The sequence below is a fragment of the Aquarana catesbeiana genome, linkage group LG13 (assembly GCF_042186555.1).
Source record: "Aquarana catesbeiana isolate 2022-GZ linkage group LG13, ASM4218655v1, whole genome shotgun sequence".
Classification (NCBI taxonomy): domain Eukaryota; kingdom Metazoa; phylum Chordata; class Amphibia; order Anura; family Ranidae; genus Aquarana; species Aquarana catesbeiana.
Genome location: NC_133336.1, coordinates 190,921,433 through 190,940,785, shown reverse-complemented (window position 1 = coordinate 190,940,785; position 19,353 = coordinate 190,921,433). Strand labels below are relative to the sequence as shown.

Here is a 19,353-nt window from a genome sequence, read left to right as displayed (position 1 = left end):
AACAGTGCCAATAGGGGCATAATTCCTGACCCCAACAATGGGACACTATTCTTTCCACTGACACCTACCATGGAGCACTATTCCTTCCATTGACACCAATAATGGGGCACAATTCCTTCCACTGACACCAATAATGGTGCACAATTCCTTGCACTGACACCAGTGATGGGGCACCATTCCACCCACTGACACCAAAGATGTGGCACTATTCCTCCCACTGTCACCAATGATGGGGCACTATTCCTCCCACTGATACCAATGATGGGGCACTATTCCTCCTACTGACACCAATGATGGGACACTATTCCTCCGACTGACACCAATGATGAGACACTATTCTTCCCACTGACACCAATGATGGGCTCTTCTTTCTCACACTAAAGATGTGGCATTGTTTTCTCCCCGGCCCCCCTAAAGTCTGAAGAACCGTAAACTGGCCACTTGTTTACAAATTTTGGAGACCCCTGCTATAGATAGGTGTTGCAGAATATTTTAATTAAGAACCATAGGTCTACTGTAAGATGAACAGGCTAATTCAGTATGGCACTACAGCAGAATAAGGTGAGTCCAGCAACCAATAGCATTCAATAAGTGTTCATATTCCCATAGTCAGGTGAGTTAAATTAAGCACATCAAGAGGAAAACATTGAAACTTCTGTTGCTTTGTCTTGGGGGGGGCTAAAACAAACTTCACTGGGGCTTGACTTAATGCTAAAGAGTAGAGCTTTTGGAGTCAACTAATTTCTAACCTTCTAACTCCTAACTCCTGTACTTTGTACTCCAAATAGCTGTGGACATGATCATTTATGTCAGGTGATGGACAGGTATTGACGCATCACACTTCCTTGCTGTCCACTGCTGTCTCCCACTTGACTGCACAGTATTAGTGCTGGCTCTTCCTGGGTTTCAGCCCTTGGTCATCTTGCGCCACGTCTTGACAGACCCATACACCTGTGGTCATTGGAGATGTATCATCCATGTGTTTTTGCCAATACTACACTCATTGGCAAAAACTCTCTATTTGCCTACAATTTTTTTAATTGTGGGTGTACCCATACTGGCTGACAAGGATCTCCACCAGGAACCTCCCTCTACTTACCAGCAACATCATGGATGGATAAGAGGTTATTGTCTGCTGAATTTTATGAGCAATGCCATTTCTAAATGTGAGTACATTAATATTCTGCTCTTCACACCACCATTCTCACTAAGACTACACTAATGCCCCGTACACACGGTCGGACTTTGTTCGGACATTCCGACAACAAAATCCTAGGATTTTTTCCGACGGATGTTGGCTCAAACTTGTTTTGCCTACACACGGTCGCACAAAGTTGTCGGAATTTCCGATCGACAACCACGCGGTCACGTACACCACGTACGATGAGACTAGAAAAGGCCGGTTCAGAACCAAGCGCGGCACCCTTTGGGCTCCTTTTGCTAATCTCGTGTTAGTAAAAGTTTGGTGAGAGACGATTCGCGCTTTTTCAGACTCGTGGCTTTCAGATCGTTTTCTGCCGTTCAGTTTGTGCTTGTGGGTTTGTATTTGCTCTTCAGTGCGTGCAGTCAGTTCGTATCGGAGTTTTCTGTGCGATCTTGTCCGCTCGTTGCTGTTTTTCAGGTCGCTCTTCACAGGCCTTGCTGTTCTTCAGTGCGTTCTGTTACTTCGTTCTGAGCAGCCGACCGTTTTCTAGCCATGTTTCGTATGCGTACTCCTTGTACAGTTCGTGCTGTGTGGGGGCTTGGTGTTGGGGTCCTGACCTTGACACAAGTCCAGTCCATGAACAGGGTGGGGAGGAGTTCATGGACCAAGAATTGGTTGTTTCAGCGTGACCAGTTCTGTCATATGCCTTTGCTCCGTGAGATCCGTGAGAATAATCCTGATGATTTCAGGAACTTTCTCAGGATGACGGACCCCGTGTTTCACCGTTTGTTGGCTTCGCTGACCCCCTATATCAGCAGTCAGGATACCTGCATGAGGCAAGCCATCACTCCGGAGCAGAGGTTGGTCGCTACCCTGTGGTATTTGGCCACAGGGAGAAGCCTGCAGGACCTCAAGTTCTCGACAGGCATCTCCCCCCAGGCTCTTCTTTGTGGACATTTACTGCTTGTGTTTGTTTGAGCTGACCCTGACAGAAATGTGTGGAGTGCAGAAAATGTCGTGATTGTGTAACCTTATACAAAGCACTGTTGGCTGTTATTTACTAAATGCAAAGACACTTTTCACTACAAGTACACTTGCAACTGCACTGAAACTGCACTTGTAGTGCAAAGTGGATTTCCCCTTAGGAAATTACCCCCATTTTCTCATAAAACAACAATTACATCACCCCAAAAGTGTTGTAGCGTTGAGACAATAATCCACACATTCTTGATGAGCAATCTTTTTAATACCTGCACAATCACATGTGCATTTACCAAAGGTTTTTCTGACAAACCGACATGTTTGTTGTATAACATATTTTGTGGTGTCATTATCCAAAATCAAAATGTGCATTTTATAGAAAACAGGCCAGTGTAAAACCCACAAGAAAGACACAAATCTTGATCTTACAAAGTTCACATTTGGTAGAACTTGAAGGCAATATCAGACATGAGTATTTAGGAACTGTGTTTGATATTGCGTTCAGATGGGGGGAAATCACCCCTGGAAAAGCCAAATTTGGAAGATGCACACAAATTTCCCAATGTCAACATGTGCTATCTGCCATCAGGGGGGATCAAGGGACGTGTTTTGGGGGAGAAAGCCCTTCCTCACCGTTACTTTATAATTGAGGAAGGGGTTGCACCCCCAAAACGCGTCCATTGATCTCCCGTGATGGCAGATAGCACATGTTGACACATTGTGTGCATCCTCCAAATTTGGCTTTGTGCAAAATCACAAAAACATTTAGCACATTGTAGCAGACAAAAGAAGAAAGTGATTTGGAGGGGCTTTAAACTCGCCCCAAAACATCAATGATGTTTTTATATTTGGGAATAACATCATTGATGTTTTGCTTGATGTTTTCCAATTGTAAATTACACCCCATGATCTCCCCGATCAGGATCTGGGCACTTTCGGATGTGAAAGGATCTTCATCCACAACCTCACGATCACCTAAAAAGAGAGGAAACACAAAATAAATTAGGTCTAAAAAAAATGCCGCCATCCATCTCTTATCTGAGCCTGTGGTTGCAGACACTCACCTGTTGTGGTGACTAGTTCCACCACGTCTTCTTCCTCCTGCTCATCTTGTGTTGGTGGGATTTCCCCTTCTTCCAGAGGGGGGGGGGCTCTGTTCTCCTCGGATGAGGGGTGTCCTCTGAGTCTTTTCTCCCCTATGTAAAACAAAAATGATATAATTAGCACACAGATATTTGATGGCAGAACTATAAAGATGAAACATTGCTTGGAAGTGGGGTACAATTGTCTATTTTAGCAGAGTTCCAAGATGTAGCTTTTTTTAGTGTCCTTTGTCAAGCTGCAATACTTTACCTGTTTGGTACAAGCTTCACAGATGTATCCCCCCTATAGTATACACTGGAGCACCTGTGTGGCCCCCTAATAAAAATGGTGTTCTTGTGTCCCACACTAGTGCTCCAGTGTCCAGATGTGAAAACAGCTGCTCAGTGTCCTCTCCTTACACACAATCTAGTTTGCATTTCATTCTAGTAACAAAGCCATCTACACAACCCAATTCTTTGAAGACAAGTATAGGGCCTCAAAATGGTGGCCAAATGCATATGGGCTAAACAATGGTATTTTATAGTCCGAAAAAAAAATGTGTGATCCGAACGAATAATGTGCCCATGAACATGAAAGTTGCCATTTTAAACTGTACAACAGTTCCTAAAAGCACATGGAGCAGCATGAACGTAATAAACATAAAGAATAGGAACACAGCACAACTACTTACTTTTTTGCAGCACTCTCCGGATCTTTATGTACTGCTCATGTTCTCGTAATTTCAGGTCCGACCACAGCTTCCTGAGCTGATCTTTCGATCGTCGTACCCCGAATTTCCGGTGCAGACTCCTGACCACTTTCGCCATGATCTTGGCCTTTCTGACATTGGGGTTGGGGTAAGGCCCATACTTTCCATCATAGTCGGCCTTCTTCAGGATGTCCACCATCTCCAACATCTCCCCAAAGGACATATTTGAGTCCTTTAATCTCCTTCTGGATCGGGACGTTTCAGGCTCCGGCCTTTCCTCCCCCTCCTCCTCGTTGCTGTACTTAGCACGATCCTGCTGTCTATCCGCCATGTGCTCTTCCTCCACTGCGCCGAACGAAAAGGGGCGGGGAATAGAATAGAAAGAACGTCAGGGGCGGGCGGAGTTATACGCATGCGCAGTGTGTATAAATCGTAACGCGCGCGTCTTACGTACGATCTGTGAGCGGAGGAAGGAGCATCGGAGACGCCGATCGTGCTAACGAAGGTAGGATCTAAACTTGGGCCTATACTGCTTCGAAATGGAAGCCTATATTGTAACAAGATTAGGGGAGTTTGGCCTGACATTAGGGTTTGTCTTGTGTTGTGTCTTGCAGAGAAAATGGATGGGTTCAACGACCACAATTTCCTGCCCCTGTTTATTGACAAGTACAGAGAGCTGCCCTGTCTGTGGCAGGTGAGACACCCCCACTATAACCACAAACAGAAGAGGCAGGCAGCGCTGGAGAAACTGCTGGAGTTGGTGAAGCCGGTGGTCCCCACAGCAACCATCCCCTATTTGAAAGCTAAAATTGGTGGCCTGAGGAACACTTATCTTAGGGAGCGCAAGAAGGTCACGGATTTCCTGAGGTCCGGAGCTGCAGCAGATGACATTTATGTCCCCAGGCTGTGGTACTATGAGAGACTGCGATTTCTGTCAGACCACACTGAAGTCAGGGAATCCCTCTCCACTCTTCCTTCCACTCTTCCTTCCATACCAGCTGAGGCTTCTGATGTCCAACCTGGGCCTTCCAGCCAGGAAGAAGTGGAGGAGCCCAGCTTGAGTCAGGTATAGCATTCTTCTACAGATTTCTGGTCAATAAATAAATGATGTTTACTAGATGTTATTATTGAACACTAATTGCTGCTTGAAAAAAGTGTTTTACATATCAATAGACAGTAGTGGGCACCCAAAATTGGGACAAGAATGCAAAATGCTGGGCTCAGAAGGATAGTCTGTTATATTTGTTAACATTGAATTTGCAGCAGTCAGGAGGTGAAAATTGTGTGTGATTGATGAAAACAATACTAAAACTATGTCCCTTTTTCATACACAGGAAGACCTCAGCCAGGAGGAGGCTGTGGAATGTGGCAGTCAGGAGGAGGCGGGGATTATTAGTGTCAGCCAGGAGGAGGCGGGGATTAGTGGCAGCCAGGAGGAGGCGGGGCTAAGTGTCAGCCAAGAGAAGCCAGGGACCAGTCGCAGCCTGACTGAGTCTCAGGTCCCTCCCCTCCGCCTGCCATATAAAAGGGCCAGGAAGGCCACTCCCAGTCCTGTGCAGGATTCAGCGTACAGGCTGATCCAGGAGGCTTCGGCGTCCCTCAGAGCCTTCCCCAGTCCTGAAGAGGCCTTTGCCTGCATGGCTGCCACCAAATTGCAGGGCATGCAGGAGGGCCAACGCAAGATTTCTGAGGACCTGATTTATAAAGTCCTACGTAAGGGGGAGAGTGGGGAACTGACACACAAGACGGATGTCATGGAGAGGGACGATCCTCCTCCTCCTCCTCCTGCTGCCACAACTCCACCACCACAGCCAAAGCCTGTAAGGAAGCGTGGAAGGAAGACCAAAGAGTGATGGCCCTGGGTTCAGTCTGGTCTGACAAAAGCTGCAGTCTCTTGTATGACCACAGCCTGGGGACACAGATGTCATCTGCTGCTTTCCGGATCTCTGGGACTTCTGGACCAGACTGCCCTCCCTTAGATAAGGACTCCTCAGGCCACCAATTTTGCTTTTAAATAATTGATGTCTGCCCCGGGGGTCCAAGGCTTTGCCCACTTCTGCAGTTTCTCCAGCGTTGCCTCACTATTTGTTTATAGTTGTGACCCCTTAATAAAATATTTTTCGGTAAATTCTACTCTCCTGTGTGTGTTTTCATCCAAAAAGGACAGTTTGTTGGTGACGATTCAGGTACATTTCTAAAGTACAATGTGAAATTAACAAGGGACAACAACACCAAACAATCTCCTACAGATTAAATAGAACAACATATTAGTGGTGTTGTGGGAACTTGTCACAAAAAACACACAAACATTTTCGGGAGTACAAATCAAAATCACCAAAAAAAAAAAAATAAAAAGAGAAACACAAAAAAAGATTCTACATTAAAGTAAAAAAACAAAAAAAAAAAAATATGTTGTCAGATGTGAGAAATCAAAATATATTGAGGGAATCCCGATAAATAGTAACGAAAAAACTTTGTGAGAAGTGTGTGTGAATATGAGCATCAAAACGACTTAATTCTTGTCACATTATAAAGAAGAAGAGAGTGCGCTGTATTAAACCATTTTGAACATTGCAGCGTGACGAAAGTGCTTTATCCATTACGAACGCTAAGTTTACCAGAACGAGCTGTCCCGTGTCGGAATTTCTTCTGAGCATGCGTGGCACTTTGTGCGTCGGAACAGGCCACACACGGTCGGAATTGACGCGATCGGATTTTGTTGTCGGAAAATTTTATCTCCTGCTGTCCAACTTTGTGTGTCGGAAAATCCAATGGAAAATGTCCGATGGCGCCCACACACGGTCGGAATTTCTGACAACACGCTCCGATCGGACATTGTCCATCGGAAAATCCGACCGTGTGTACGGGGCATAAGAGTTGGTTGTCCTACTTTTCTATAATTTTACATCCATCTGAGAACCAAGAAATTGTGTCCACTGATACAGTCGCATACTGAAGTATGAGTTTGCAGCTGTTAAGGTCTTCACATTAGATCTATTGAGATGCCATATACTTCTACCATTTATGTGAGTGCAATACCTACTCTTTCACCACGTTCTATGAGTTCTTTCACCACGTTCTATGAGTTCTTTCACCACGTTCTATGAGTTCTTTCACCATGTTCTATGCTTAAAGGGGTTGTAAACTTCATGTTTTTCACTTTAATGCATCCTATGCGAAATAACTTCCTACACTGACAGGCTCCCCAGCCCCCTCGTTTTACTCACCTGAGCCCTTCATTACCTTGGTGGAGACACGCTCTACCTCTCTGCCTGGGGGTTCTCAGCTCTTGATTGGATAGATTGATAGCAGCACAGTCATTGGCTCCCGCTGCTGTCAATCAAATCCAATGACACGGGGGGCAGGGGGCGGGGCAGAGTCCGGCATTCTGTGTCTATAAACGCAAAAAATGCTGGATTCTAGAGCAGTGTTTTTCAACTCCAGTCCTCAAGGCACCCCAACAGGTCATGTTTTCAAGCTTTCCATTATTTTGCACAGGTGATTTGATCAGTTTCACTGCCTTAGTAATTACCAAAGCTGTTTCATCTGAGGGAAATCCTGAAAACATGACCTGTTGGGGTGCCTTGAGGACTGGAGTTGAGAAACACTGCTCTAGAGCACGCCTGCAAGGTAACCCCGGGGAGAGCGCTTCTCCCAGGGGTTTTAGCGATGCGAGGAGGAGCCGTGAGCGCCGCCAGGGGACCCAAGAAGACGATGATCGGGGCCACACTGTGAAAAACGAACTGCACAGTGGAGGTAAGTATGATATGTTTGTTATTTAAAGAAAAAAAAACTGAAGGTTTACAATCACTTTAAGCCTAGTACACATGGGCCAAATGTCGGATGGTATCGGCCGGTTTCTATTAAATTCGGCCTGTGTGCCAGCCAGCTTTTGTCGATGGGGCATGACCGAAAAAGGTCTGCCAATCGGCTCCCGATCAGCGCACTCAGCCATTGGCTGAGTGCGCTGACTGGAGTGTTCTGGCGGAGGGGCACTCCCCCTGTCAGAACACAATAGCACAGCAGGGGAGATCGCTGTACTAACAGATCGCTGTATAGTTAGTACAGTGGCTCCTCTGGAGCTGTCAGGTTTTTTTTTTCATCAAGCCCTACTGGGTTGAAAACAATAAAATAAACTACTCATGTGTACTAAGCATTAGACAGTTGTCTTCTCTTACCCTTCTTTATTGTTCCATATACATTGAAGGATTCCAGAAGCCACTGGGAGCTGACATCATTGACATTCTGGGTTCATCTTTGTGTATGTGAGTGCAATACCTACCTTTCTGACATTTTTTTCATCCGTACCTTCAAGTATATTATGCCAAGACAGTTCCACTCTCCCTCCCCCTCTCCCCTTTTTTCACATTACAGGTATTGACCTAGTCTGTAGATCATTGGAGAACAAAAAAGGAAGAGTTAAAATACAGTTCTTTAAATTAAAGACCAACTCACCATCAATGACATTAAGTCTGAATGAAGCACTATTACTGAGATTGGTCCGGCACTGGTAGATCCCACTGTGTCCAACCTGGGCAGATGTGATTGTATAGTTCTTTTCTTCTGCAACCACAGTACCATTCTGCAACCACTGATAGGTCACATCACTTCCTCCATGGCAGGTCATTGTTATATTGTCTCCTGTAAGAAACTTGTTCCAGTTTGGTGTGAAGGTCACCAGAACTCTCCCCGTATCCTCTACAAGACAAGACAAAATTTGAAGAAGGAGATAACCCCATTGTGAGTGGCAGTGGTGGGGTAGAAGGTGAAGTATCTTTACATATAATCTCAAAAATTTTCATCAAATAAAAAAGTGTGGAAATATCTAATATGTATAGTGTAGCGGCATTTATTTACACACATATATATATATATATATATATATATATATATATATATATATATATGTCTTTGCTGAATACATGTGTGTGATTGGTCAAAATATTTTTTGAAATATATTTTACTAATATTCCCCAAAGTAACAGGAGTTAAGGAAAGTGGATACATAGTGTTATACCCCTAGGGTTACCTTGTTGGTATTGTTATCTTATCTTAATGTACTGATGTAAGTGATCTAGTTCCCAGGCAGGCAGCTTCTACAATCCGAAAGATCTCCATAGTCTCGTTGGTTTGTAGTGTAATGTAACAAAAATATAAATTAAAATGCCACACCACTGCTAAAAGGTCCAGATACGACTTTATTCCAAGCTCAGGAGGACAATCAAAAGAGTACTAGTGTGTTTTGTGATTAACCACTTAAGGACCAGCCTCGTTTTGGATTTTAGGTGTTTACATGTTTAAAACAGGTTTTTCTGCTAGAAAATTACTTAGAACCCCCAAACATTATATACGGTTTTTCTTCTAACACCCTAGAGAATACAATGGCGGTCATTGCAATACTTTTTTTTGCACCGTATTTGCGCAGCGGTCTTAAAAGCGCACTTTTTTTGGAAAAAATTCACTTTTTTGAATAAAAAAATAAAACAACAGTAAAGTTATCCCAATTTTTTTTATATTGTGAAATATAATGTTACGCCAAGTAAATTGATACCCAACATGTCATGCTTGAAAATTGCGCCCGCTCGTGGAATGGCGTCAAACTTTTACCCTCAAAAATCTCCATAGGCGACGTTTAAAAAACTCTACAGGTTGCATATTTTGCGCTACAGAGGAGGTCTAGGGCTAGAATTATTGCTCTCGCTCTACCGGTCACTGTGATACCTCACATGTGTGGTTTGACCACCGTTTTCATATGCGGGCGCTACTCGCGTATGCATTCGCTTCTGCGCGCGAGCTCGTTGGGACAGGGGGGTTTAAAAAATTTTTTTTTATTTTTATTATTTATTTTACAATATTTTATTTATTTTTACACTGTTTAAAAAAAAAAAATTGTGTCACTTTTATTCCTATTACAAGGAATGTAAACATCCCTTGTAATAGAAAAAAGCATGACAGGTCCTCTTAAATATGAGATCTGGGGTCAAAAAGTCCTCAGATCTCATATTTACACTAAAATGCAATAAAAAAAAAAAAAAAAAAAAGTCATTTAGAAAAATGACATTTGAAAAAATATGCCTTTAAGAGGCGTGGACGGAAGTGGCGTTTTGACGTCGCTTCCACCCAGCAGTGTCATGGAGACGAGTGAGCGCCATCTTAGCCTCACTCGTCTTCAGACACACCAGAGAGCAGGACGCGATCGCCTCCGCCGCTACCGACGGCTCCGGATCGCGGCGGAGGGCACCGGATCGTGGCGGGAGGGGGGGCCCCTCTCCCGCCACCGATAAAAGTGATCTCGCGGCGAATCTGCCGCAGGGACCACTTTTATCTGAAAGCCGGCCGCCGCACGAAAACGGGGATACTGGGGTTATGGCAGCTAGCTGCTGCCATAACAACGATATCCCCGTTCAAACTTAGGACGTACATCGTCGTGCGGCGGTCGGGAAGTGGTTAAAAGTAGACATGCGCAATTCACTTCGTTATTAATCAAAATTTGGACAAAATTTTCATTTTTGGAGATTGGCATGTATCCAAACCTCCCAATTACAATAGTAACACATTTCAACAAATCCAAAATAAGTTATAAGAAAAACAGCCAATTCATTTTATATTCTTTTCATTTGAATGACAGGATGCAATAGATTTGTTTGGTAGGAGGTGGATGGAAGGCGCGTAATCAGACGCTTACATCAAGACATGTATGGTTTAATAATGTATAAGGAACACAAACATATGAATATTGAATCATACAAATACTACGTTGCATAAAAACGGGTAACAAAATAGGCACTAAAAAGTTAATTGGGGTATGCCCATGTTGAGGCAGGTATTTAAAAAGGCTGACGCTTTTCGAGGGTAAGCTCTTCATCAGAGCCAGGAGAACAGGAGCACAGTCTGTATGGGCCGGTAGGCCGACATGTGTACATGGGAAATGTAAAGGTCCTTTGAGGTGGAGAGCCATGTGATCCTGGAAGTTGGAGGGGGGAGGAGGTGTCCTTGAGGTAGCTGTAGGTAGCTGTAGCCGTGGATGCCTGAACAAGAAGTGTCTTGCTGCCTGGGGTCTGCCTGGGACTTGCAGACCCCAGGCAGCAAGACACTTCTTGTTCAGGCATCCACGGCTACAGCTACCTCAAGGACACCTCCTCCCCCCTCCAACTTCCAGGATCACACGACTCTCCACCCCGAAGGACCTTTACAGACTGCAGCCGCTCCTACATACCCACTGGAGACAGGCACATCTGACAGCCAAATACCACCACAAAAGGAAAATATAATTAATATACATTCTTATTACATTCATAGAACACTTGGACGTAAGGAACTTGGAATAATCAACTATCCATCACAGGACATACCCTCCTACTAGCCACTCCTTCCCATGTACACATGTCGGCCTACCGGCCCATACAGTCTGTGCTCCTGTTCTCCTGGCTCTGATGAAGAGATTACCCTCGAAACGCGTCAACCTTTTTAAATACCTGCCTCAACATGGGCATACCCCAATTTTAACTTTTTAGTGCCTTTTTTGTTACCTATTTTTATGCAACGTAGTATTTGTATGATTCAATATTCATATGTTTGTATTTCTTATACATTATTAAACCATACATGTCTTGATGTAAGTGTCTGATCACGCGCCTTCCATCACCCTCCTACCAAACAGCCTTTTCCAGACCACCCCTGGTCAGTTAAGGCAGCGGGACACGCTCTATCATCTCCTCTAGTCCTTCCACTTTCTACAATACTACCCTTTCCTTACAACAAACGGCCTCACAAGCGCAGGAGTATTTCTCACCATACCTTGCCTACACTTTACATGCAATAGATTTGGCCTTGTGTTAATGCTTGAAGCATCCAAACTAATGTAAAAAAAAAAAAAAATAATAACAATTGACCTGACTTGATTCAGATCCATTTGTTTTTATTCTAGTGAATTTTTATACTAGTGAATAAAAAATGTGTTTTTATTCTAGTGAGTGAATTATAAAAAATGCACTAAATAATACAATATGAAATAGAAACATATTGCAATAAATAGTTACAGTAAGGTATAAAAGTGAAATACGATGATTTCTACTTACTGTGGATGAAGGTGGATCCATCAGAATCTCTATATCATAACATAAATAAATCTGAATCTTCCAAAACAACTTCCAAAAATACGAATTGTTTTGGAACAATGAATACAATAAACAAATCCGAATATATGAAAGGAATTCTGAAAATTAATTGTTCTAACATAACGTATATGGCGAAGCAAAATTATTAACTTAACAGATGAGTGCGAAACAAAACAAAACAATGTTTTCCGCCATGCACATCTCTAATTACAAGTATAGGTTTTGTTTCTCAGCTGGTTTGGCAATTTTGCTATTACTGCTATGCACTTATTTTTAGTTACAATATTAGCACTGATTGAAATAAAGGATTAATTCACTATTGGTTTTCTTAGGGAGTAACGAGGTTGACAGTCTGCGCCTGTGAGTTAGCTAAAATTGTATAGAAAGCTTTGTGTGGTATGTTAGGCAATTTTGGCAAATATCGCAATATGGTTTGAATTTAAGTTCTGTTTTGCTCTTTTCCAACTCCAACAAGTCATGTTCATTTGCTGAAATGTACCTGTGTAAGAAACATGGATCTCATCGCTGAAAATACGATCATTATGTTTGAACATTTCTTTTGTACATCTGTAAATGGCGGTCCTATCTGTGAGATTATTATCCAAGGACATAGAGTCATTCATTGATGTCTGTAGGATTTGCTGGTTCTTGTAAAATGTTGTCTGTCGTGTACGTTGTCTAGAGCGACTGTAACATCGGAGAGACACCGTGTCACCTTCATACACATAGACCGGAGTCTGCAGAACGACTGGACCTGAAATGCAGAGCAACACTAATGTGCTTAACAAATTATAATTAATGTGGGGTTACTGTATGGATATACAGGTGCATCTCAAAAAAATTGTGTCATGAAAAAGTTAATTTATTTCAGTAATTCAATTTAAAAAGTGAAACTCGTATATTATAAAGAGTCACTACACACAGAGTGATATATTTTAAGAATTTCTTTAATTTAATTTTGATGATTATGGCTTACAGCTAGTAAAAACCCAAAATTCATTATCTCAGAAAATTTGAATATTGTGATAAAGTTCAATATTGTAGACTCATGGTGTCACACTCTAATCAGCTAATTAACTCAAAACAGCTGTAAAAGTTTCATGAGCCTTTAAATGGTCTCTCAGTCTGGGTCAGTAGGTTACACAATCATGGGGAAGTCTGGTGACTTGACAGTTGTCCAAAAGACAGTCATTGACACCTTCCACAAGGAGGGTAAGCCACAAAAGGTCATTGCTAAAGACGTTGGCTGTTCAGAGTGCTGTATCCAAGCATATTAAAGCGGGCTTCCACCCAAATTTTGAACAATATCTGTATGTATTCTCTTCCTTGCCTAGATGCTGACATGCCGTTTAAAAAAATTTAAATCGCCGTAATTACCTTTTATTTTTCTATTCTTCTTTGCACTTCCTGGTTCTCCTCCTGTGGGAGTAGGCGTGTTTCTAGCCTCTCCCAGACTCCTGGGAGCTAGTCTCAGGCTTCCCAGGATGCCACTGAGCATGTGCGGGAATGAGCAGTGAATGCTGGGAGCACAGCATTCACCACATCCAGGAAATAAATGCTTGTGGGCTTCAAATGCCCACAATGAAGATGGAAACCGCCTGCAGTGAATAATATAAGTTATTCTTTCCGACGAAATCTGACACAGGCGGACATATTACACACAATATGTGAGTATGTAATGCTGAGAAGAAAAGTTTGTGAATGAACTCAAAAAAAAAAAAAACGATAGATAGGTGGACCCCCGCTTTAATGGAAAGTTGAGTGGAAGGAAACATGTGGTAGAAAAAGGTTCACAAGCAACAGACATAACCGCGGCCTTGAGAGGATTGTAAAGCAAAGGCCATTCAAGAATTTGGAGGAGATTCACAAGGAGTGGACTACAGCTGGTGTCAGTGCTTCAAGAGTCACCACACACAGACATATCCAAATCATGGATCACAACTGTCGCATTCTTTGTGTCAAGCCACTCCTGACCCAGAGACAACATCAAAACATCAAAAAAAACGGTTTCACACTATGGAATCCTTTCTTCTTATGTCCTTATGATATCATCCTGGTCCTGGTCTTGCCAAGCACTGCTGCACAGTGGCACATACTGTGACTACTCGTTACCCCTGCAGGGGATATACAGCTGGTGAGTCTCTGCACAATCACAACGCGAGACACCAGCACTGGATTAACACCTGTTGTATGCTTTGAGGAATCCCACAAAGGACGCCTTTTTTCACTTATAGTGCACCGGGGACTTACCCATATGAACTGTTTACTATCATAGAACCATTTGCATGGCACGTGTGTTTAGCACTTTTCAGAGTGACCTCTTCATTGGGCACTTGTCACTTTGTTATTTGCAACGTTTGTAGAACAACATTTTAATATTTATTTATTTAGCACTAGACACTTTAGAATTTTTTGCATGTCACGTGTGATGTATTTATTGCAACTTTGTGTTTTCTAGTGTTTAGACACAGACCGCTTCATGCTCTTAGCAGTGGTTAATACTGTTTTTTCCTTTTGAGGGAATATAGCACTAGACACCTTGGATGCGATTTATTGCACTCATTATGCTTCTCATGTTTAAATCACCAGTCACTTTAACCCACAGGAGTGGTAATAACTGCCATACATATTTCACTTAAAGGAATACACACGTGACACTTTTGATAAAACTGTATATATGCAGACATTTCTTCTGCAACTTTGGGACAGCGCCACACTCACACACTTTTCTTTTTATACTTTTCAGTAAGCCAACATTTCTGTATTGAAAGTCTTGGTCTTATGTTATATTCAAATTTTCTGAGATCTTGAATTTTGGGTTTTCACTAGCTGTAAGCCATAATCATCAAAATTAAAAGAAAAAAATGCTTTAAATATATCACTCTGTGATGAAGCTATATAATATTTCGGTTTCGTTTTTCGAAAAGAATTACTAGAATAAATTAACTTTTTGAAGATATTCAAATCTTTTGAAATGCACCTGTATATGAAAATTATAACATGTACTGTATGTTAGACTCTGGCTGAGAACTCTGCACAGCAATAGCTATTTGTTTCCACTCCGGTTTTTACTAAAACAGTTGTGACACGAAGAACAGAGCTTCATGAAATGTCATTACTATTTAAGTGTGCCTAGGGGAAAATGTAGTAGTTGATAATAGTTGATTACAGTAACTATAGACAAATAGGTTGTTAACTTTGCAAGGGAAGTTGCACTTTGCAAGGGAATTTGTCCCAGAGCTGAGTGAATGTGGTGAAGTTTTACTTTGTAAAGAATGTCTAATAACGTGCAAAGAAAAGAAAATTTCCTTGCAGAGCGCAACTTCCCTTGCAAAGTGGGCAATCTAATTGCCTTTAGTAAATCAAACTCCAGAGTAATGTTTTTTAATGCATACACTTCTTTCATTTAAATCAGTACAGTATGAGAGCAGTTTCTGATACTGGATTTTGGTACCATACTGTATATGAAATGTCTGTAGACATTAGTATTGAGGTCATTTCAACTAATGCCGCGTACACACGGTCGAACTTTACGGCAGACTTTGCCCGGCGGACTTTTCTACGTACTTTATGACGGACTGTCTGAATGAATGGACTTGCCTACACACAATCCACCAAAGTCTGTCGAATTTGTAAGTGATGACATACGACCAGACTAAAATAAGGAAGTTCATAGCCAGTAGCCAATAGCTGCCCTAGCGTGGCTTTTTGTCCGTCGAACTAGCATACAGACGAGGGGACTTTTTGACCAGACTCGAGTTCGACGGATAGATTTAAAACATGTTTCAAATCTAAGTCCGTCCAACTTTTGAGAAAACAAAGTCTGCTGGAGCCCACACACGATCGAATTGTCCGACGAAATCCCGTCCGCCGGGCAAAGTCTGCCGTAAAGTCCGCTCGTGTGTACGCGGCATAAGTGAAAATTCTATTTGCCTTTAGTAAATCAACCCCATCGTGTCTAAATGCAGCTCTGACCCGACTGTAACACCAAAGAGTGGCCTTCCATCTGGCTGTATTGGGGAGTGACCTGATTGGTATGACCAGCACCTTGTCCACTGGCCCTAGTCTGACTGTTTATTGGTTCCCCATAGACTTTTGCATTTATACACAGGTAGAAAAGTGTAAAAGAAACAGATTCATAAGTGATATATTGACACTGGATGTGTGTGGGTTGATCCAGCTCATTGACTCCTGTTTATTTCTGGTCTCCATTGACTCCTCTGTTTGTCATGATCAATAAATTCCATGGATAGGAAAATAAACTGCATGATGGTCAATGTAGATAAAGAAGGACGGAATAGATATAAAAATTAAAAGGGTGTTTTAGGAACTAATATTAATTTTAAAATGGGCCTACCATGAGACGCGTTTATGAATTTTAAGTGTCTATGTAGGATGCAAGTGTAAAGGCCCGTACACCAAATCTGACTTTCCGACGGGAAATGTTGGATGTAAGGCTGTTGGCGGTAAGTCTGACCGTGTGTACGCTCCATCGGACAATTGTTGTTGGACTGTCCGCCAACAAATGTTGGCTAGCAGGTTCTCAAATTTTCTGCCAACAAATGTTTGTTGTAGGATTATCCGATCGTGTGTACACAAGTCCGTTGGACAAAAGTCCAAAGTACAAACACGCATGCTCAGAAGCAGAAGCGGTCGGTCTTGTAAACTAGCGTTCGTAATGGAGAATTAACATTCGTGACGTGGCAAATTATGAAATCTGGAAATGCAGCCCACAATTCTCTTCTTCTTTAATGGGATAATAATGAAGCTGCTTTGCTGGTGATACTGATGGAATTATTGCAAACAAATTTTCAAGGGCTTTTTTTTTTCTAGTGATATCAAGAATAATATTATTATGCTTGTTTTTTTTTTTTTTTTTTTTTTTTTTGGGGCAAGTTACCACAACAACATTATCCCGTAGTTTTTAAGATCAAAGATACAACTATGTTGGTGTTCCTTGTTAAATTTACATTGTATTTTATAAAATGTAACTGCCTACTCCCAAACTGTCATTTGAAGTAAAACACATAGCCAAGTATTATTCTAGACTTTTTTTATTCCGCATTAAAAAAAAAAAAAAGACATGCTATCTGCCAATAGAAATTAACTAAAAAGTGCATTCTATGCATCCAAAAAATATAGAGAATATAAAATAAAAATATAAAAATCAAATCATTATTCAACCAAAAAAATAATGTCAAAGCAATAACTCCAAGGCCAATAATAAATAACACGTTATCTCTGATTCCGCAACATGTCTGGTTGACGAATGGCTGTTCAGAAATGAACTAAAAAGCACAAAATGAAAAGCGCCAACTGAAAAGCGCGAAATGAAAAAGCAAAAAGAAAAGCGCAAATCAACACTCACCAAACTTCTACTAACACAAAATAAGCAGAAGGAGCAGAAGGGTGGCGCTAAAGAGCTGAAAAAAACATAGTACGTCTAGTATGTCAGTACGTTTGTAATTGTTGGCCAACATTTGTGTGGCCTGTGTTTGCAAGACAAGTAGAAGCCAGCGCCCTTCAGACAAAATTCCACGGTTTTGTTGGCGGAAAGTTCGATTGTGTGTACGAGGCATAACACTCCCAGGTATTATTTACCTCTTACAGACATCACAGTTCTTCCCTTGACCAAGGGGATGCTGACACAATCATATAAATCCTGTCGCCTATGCAGTTATTGGTTGCAACAACAAATGTCTGACATAAATCAACCCCTGCTGAACCCTTTTAATCTTGTGACTTGCTAAAAAGTGTACAAGTTCTAGAGGTCACCAGAGAAAAAGACTGAGGAAATGCTTCCTCCTACCTGCAGCAAACTGGTGGCATCACCTCAGCCTAGGCAGAGTCACTGAACAAGAACTTAAGGAATGTATTCATGCAGAATTTTAATGCTACTGAGGCCCATTTTAACAACCTTCTAAGCTTCAGTGAGTAAGAAACTATTGTGGCCATTAGGGGTTGACTGATATCGTTTTTTCGGTGCCGATACAATACCGATATTTTGGCCACCTCTCCTGCTGATAGCCAATATTTTTTGCTGATATTTTGTACATGAAATTTTTTTTTTTACACTGTAATTTTTACATTTTTGGGGTTTTTTATCACTGTTATTGCTGTCACAAGGAATGTAAACATCCCTTGTGACAGTAATAGGCATGTGAGAGGTACTCTTTATGGAAAAATCGGGGGTCTATAAGACCCCAAACCCCTCCTCTGCACTTCAAAGTATTCAAAATGTCAAGATCAGTGTTTTTATCTTTTAAAACTGGCATCTTTAAGATGCCGGTAATCTGGGAAGTGATGTCATGACATCCCTCCGGACTACTAGATCCGAGACCCGAACAAAGCATCGGCTTTGTTCGAGTCCTTGGCTAGCCGGCTGACGTGCCGGCTGGTTGCTCGGACCTCTCGGTAGGACGGGAGAGCCCGGGCCAGTGGCGGAAGGCGATGGGAGGGGGAAACGTCCCCTCCCAATGCTTGTAATAACAGCCAAACTGCTGAGCCGCATCGGTTGTCATTACATTAAAGCCAACCGTTTGCTCTAAGGAATGGTACTGGGTGACACATGCAGCTACATGCATCACCCCGGTAAAACCTCTTGAAGCAAATTCGGTAATATCAGTCCGTTTTTTGACCGGTACCTATACTTCTAAAAAAGTGAGTATCGATCCCTAGTGGCCATGCTATAGATATTTTTTTTTTTAAATAAAAAGTTTTATTGAGATTTGTACAAAATACAAACATAAATTACATTACAAATACTAATAAACCAAAAAAAGAAAAAAAGAGAAAAAAGGTAAGATAAATTTTCATATAGGGCAACACCAATACCAAGACATAGCGAAACAGAAAAAAATAATTAAATCAATAAGCCGAGAGACAAAGTGAAAAGCGAAAAGAGAGAAAACGATATATGCTGCCTAGGAGATGATATTCCGGTTGATCTAACAGTAGTCAAGAACTACTGCCAGAGTCACAGCAAAAGCATCCCATGATGAAAGGTATACCCACAAGGGCATTAGAACCACACTCACTGCTGTAGCGGGCATCAACTTTTGGTAGGTGACCTTTTTCCTGGTGGTTTCTATGTCAGGTAAATTTAGACAGGCTTGTGCTATTACAGCAGGCCTGTCTGTTGTTAATTTTCCTTTGAATGGCAGGTAGTTTGTATGCTAATCTCGGCCAATCATTAATTTGCTTGGTAACACCCGGGACTCTCATATAAAAGGGGTGTCACGTGGTTCCGGGAGGAGTTTTGGAGTTTTCGAGTAGAGTCCTGCTCTGAGGAGCGAGAGAAGCCAGCCTGGTTCCCGGAG

The 19,353-nt window shown here is 42.0% G+C and overlaps 1 protein-coding gene across 2 annotated transcripts in view; it reads right to left on the bottom strand.

The window, feature by feature from the left end:
• The window catches only part of LOC141117662 (high affinity immunoglobulin gamma Fc receptor I-like), a 61,497-nt gene that overhangs the window by 20,733 nt on the left and 21,411 nt on the right, over window positions 1–19,353 (bottom strand). For both annotated transcript variants that reach the window (XM_073610626.1, XM_073610625.1), the window contains exons 4-5: window positions 12,534–12,788; window positions 8,373–8,615 (exon numbers count right to left, since the gene is read on the bottom strand). In XM_073610626.1, coding sequence (XP_073466727.1) covers window positions 8,373–8,615; window positions 12,534–12,788 — 498 coding nt within the window. The remainder of the gene's footprint in view (window positions 1–8,372; window positions 8,616–12,533; window positions 12,789–19,353) is intronic.